At 62.3% G+C, this 1,920-nt stretch overlaps 1 protein-coding gene across 1 annotated transcript; it reads left to right on the forward strand.

Moving 5' to 3' along the window:
- Positions 1-5: 5 nt before the first annotated feature.
- On the forward strand, positions 6-1,110 carry HYLS1 (HYLS1 centriolar and ciliogenesis associated; the record flags this gene model as incomplete). The annotated part of the gene is made up of 1 exon (XM_035897488.1): positions 6-1,110. A coding segment is annotated over one exon (669 nt), but the record flags the coding sequence as incomplete, so codon positions are not given.
- Between the last annotated feature and the right edge of the window lie 810 nt (positions 1,111-1,920).

The following is a 1,920-nucleotide window of genomic DNA, read 5'->3' on the forward strand; positions in this document are numbered from 1 at the left end:
TCGTTTTGGGGGTGCAGCCAACCCTTCCTACGTTTTCCGAGGATCGGAGGGGAAGCAGGAGGTTGGTGATGAAAAGGAAGGTGCTGAGGCGCAGACCCGACGGAGGAGTCGAGGTCTCGGACGAGTCGGTGAGCAGCGGGCCGGAGAGCGAGGCCGAGGTGTGGGGCCTGAGGCGGGAAACGCTCCAGCTACGGACCAGTCCGGAAGACAGCATCTCCGAGGGGGAAATCGAGACGAGCGGCAGCTCCCTCGAGGAATCCCCTCGCCGGTGGCCCCGCGGGGACAGCCCCAGCTTCCTCCTCGGGGATTTTGGGAGCCGGAGCTCTCCCGCTTCCCAGTACACCGCTGCAGCAGGACAACCCAAATCCTTCATCCCTCCACGGTTTGAGCCGCTGGGCCGCAACCGGGGGAAAACCGACCGAGTGGCCAAATATTTTGAATATAAACGAGAATGGGAGAAATTCCCAATCCCGGGGGAGAATCAGCGGCAAGAACTGCGTTGGGGCATCCGGGAGCAGATGCTCTGCGAGCCCGAGCTCCCCGGCAAGCCCCAGCACCTCCGCCTCCCCAACACTTACGCTGTGCCGACCGAAAAAAAGAGAGCAGCCCTGCGCTGGGGGGTGCGCTGGGACCTGGCCCAGGGCCTCATCCCCAGGAAAAACCCCTCCTCCTGAAGCCCCGCTCCGCGCCCGAGAGCTCCTGACCGCGCTCTTCCCCCTCGATAATCTGGAAAATGCCCCCTCTGCATTTCGAGCGGGTTAAATTCTGCCGGTAAAAACCTCACCCAGCGCCTTGGGCGGTTCCGTGGGCCCGGACGCCCCGGCCTCCCTCCCGAGGTAGCGTGAGGGGGTGCGGGGAGCAGGCACCAAAACACCGCGGGACTTTTCCAATGTCGGGAGAAAGGAGAATGTAAGGAGCCCGGGGGCTTGGGGCGCGTGACTGCCCCCGGGCCGTCGCGTTGCGAGCTGTCACGGCGTTTTATTTACGGCCTCTCGGCCAGACCTTTCTTTAATAAAGTGTGTGGAAAGATTCGTTATGGTTCTGTGGGTTAATTAGAATCTCAGACTCCAGATTTATCCTTGCACCGCCAAACCCTCAGCTCCCCTTCCCTTATTTTACCTCTTTTTTAAAATAAATGAGCTGTAGGATGAAGTGAAGATGATGATGATGATGATTATTATTACTATTATTTTCCAGGTATGGAGACACGCTGGCAATTCCGCAGCCTTGAAGCCGTGGCAGAGAGCATGACTGGGGAGCCCCTGGCCCCCCGAAACCCCCTCGGGATGCCTGGGAGAGGGAACAGGAAGGACAGGAAGCAGGTGATGGCTGCGGCTCCCCCCAATCTTCTGGAGGGGGCACAGGGGGCACCCCAAAGGCGGACAGAGGCTTCACCCAGCTGGGGGACCCCACTGCCACCCCACGGTGAGGGGGTCTGGTGCCCCAAGGACCTTCCAGGGCAGGGGGGTCCCTGGAGAACCAGGGATTCCCCCCAAACCATAAGGGGGTCTCTGCCTGCCAAGGGACACACCCCCTAAACCCTATGGGGGGTTTCTGCCCCCCAGGAACCCCCCCCAGCTCCATGGGGGTTTCTGTCCCCCAGAAACCCCCCCAAGCCCTACGGGGGTCTGTGTCCCCCAGGGTCCCCCCTCCCAAACCCTCCTATGGGGGGTGTCTCTGCCCCCCCAGGGACACACATACCCCCAAAGCCCTATGGGGATCTCTGCCCCCCAGTGTGCCCCACAAACCCTAGGGGGGGGTCTCTTCCTGCCCAGGGCCCTCCCCAAGCCCTATGGGGGTCTCTGCCCCCAGGGACACACACACCCACCCCCCCAAACCCTACAGGGGGGTCTCTGCCCTCCAGGGACCCCCCCAAACTCTATGGGGCTCTCTGTGCGCCTGGCCTCGCCCCCCCAACCC

This window comes from Egretta garzetta, unplaced genomic scaffold (genome assembly GCF_000687185.1).
Source record: "Egretta garzetta isolate BGI_Z169 unplaced genomic scaffold, ASM68718v1 scaffold207, whole genome shotgun sequence".
In the NCBI taxonomy this organism is placed as follows: Eukaryota; Metazoa; Chordata; class Aves; order Pelecaniformes; family Ardeidae; genus Egretta; species Egretta garzetta.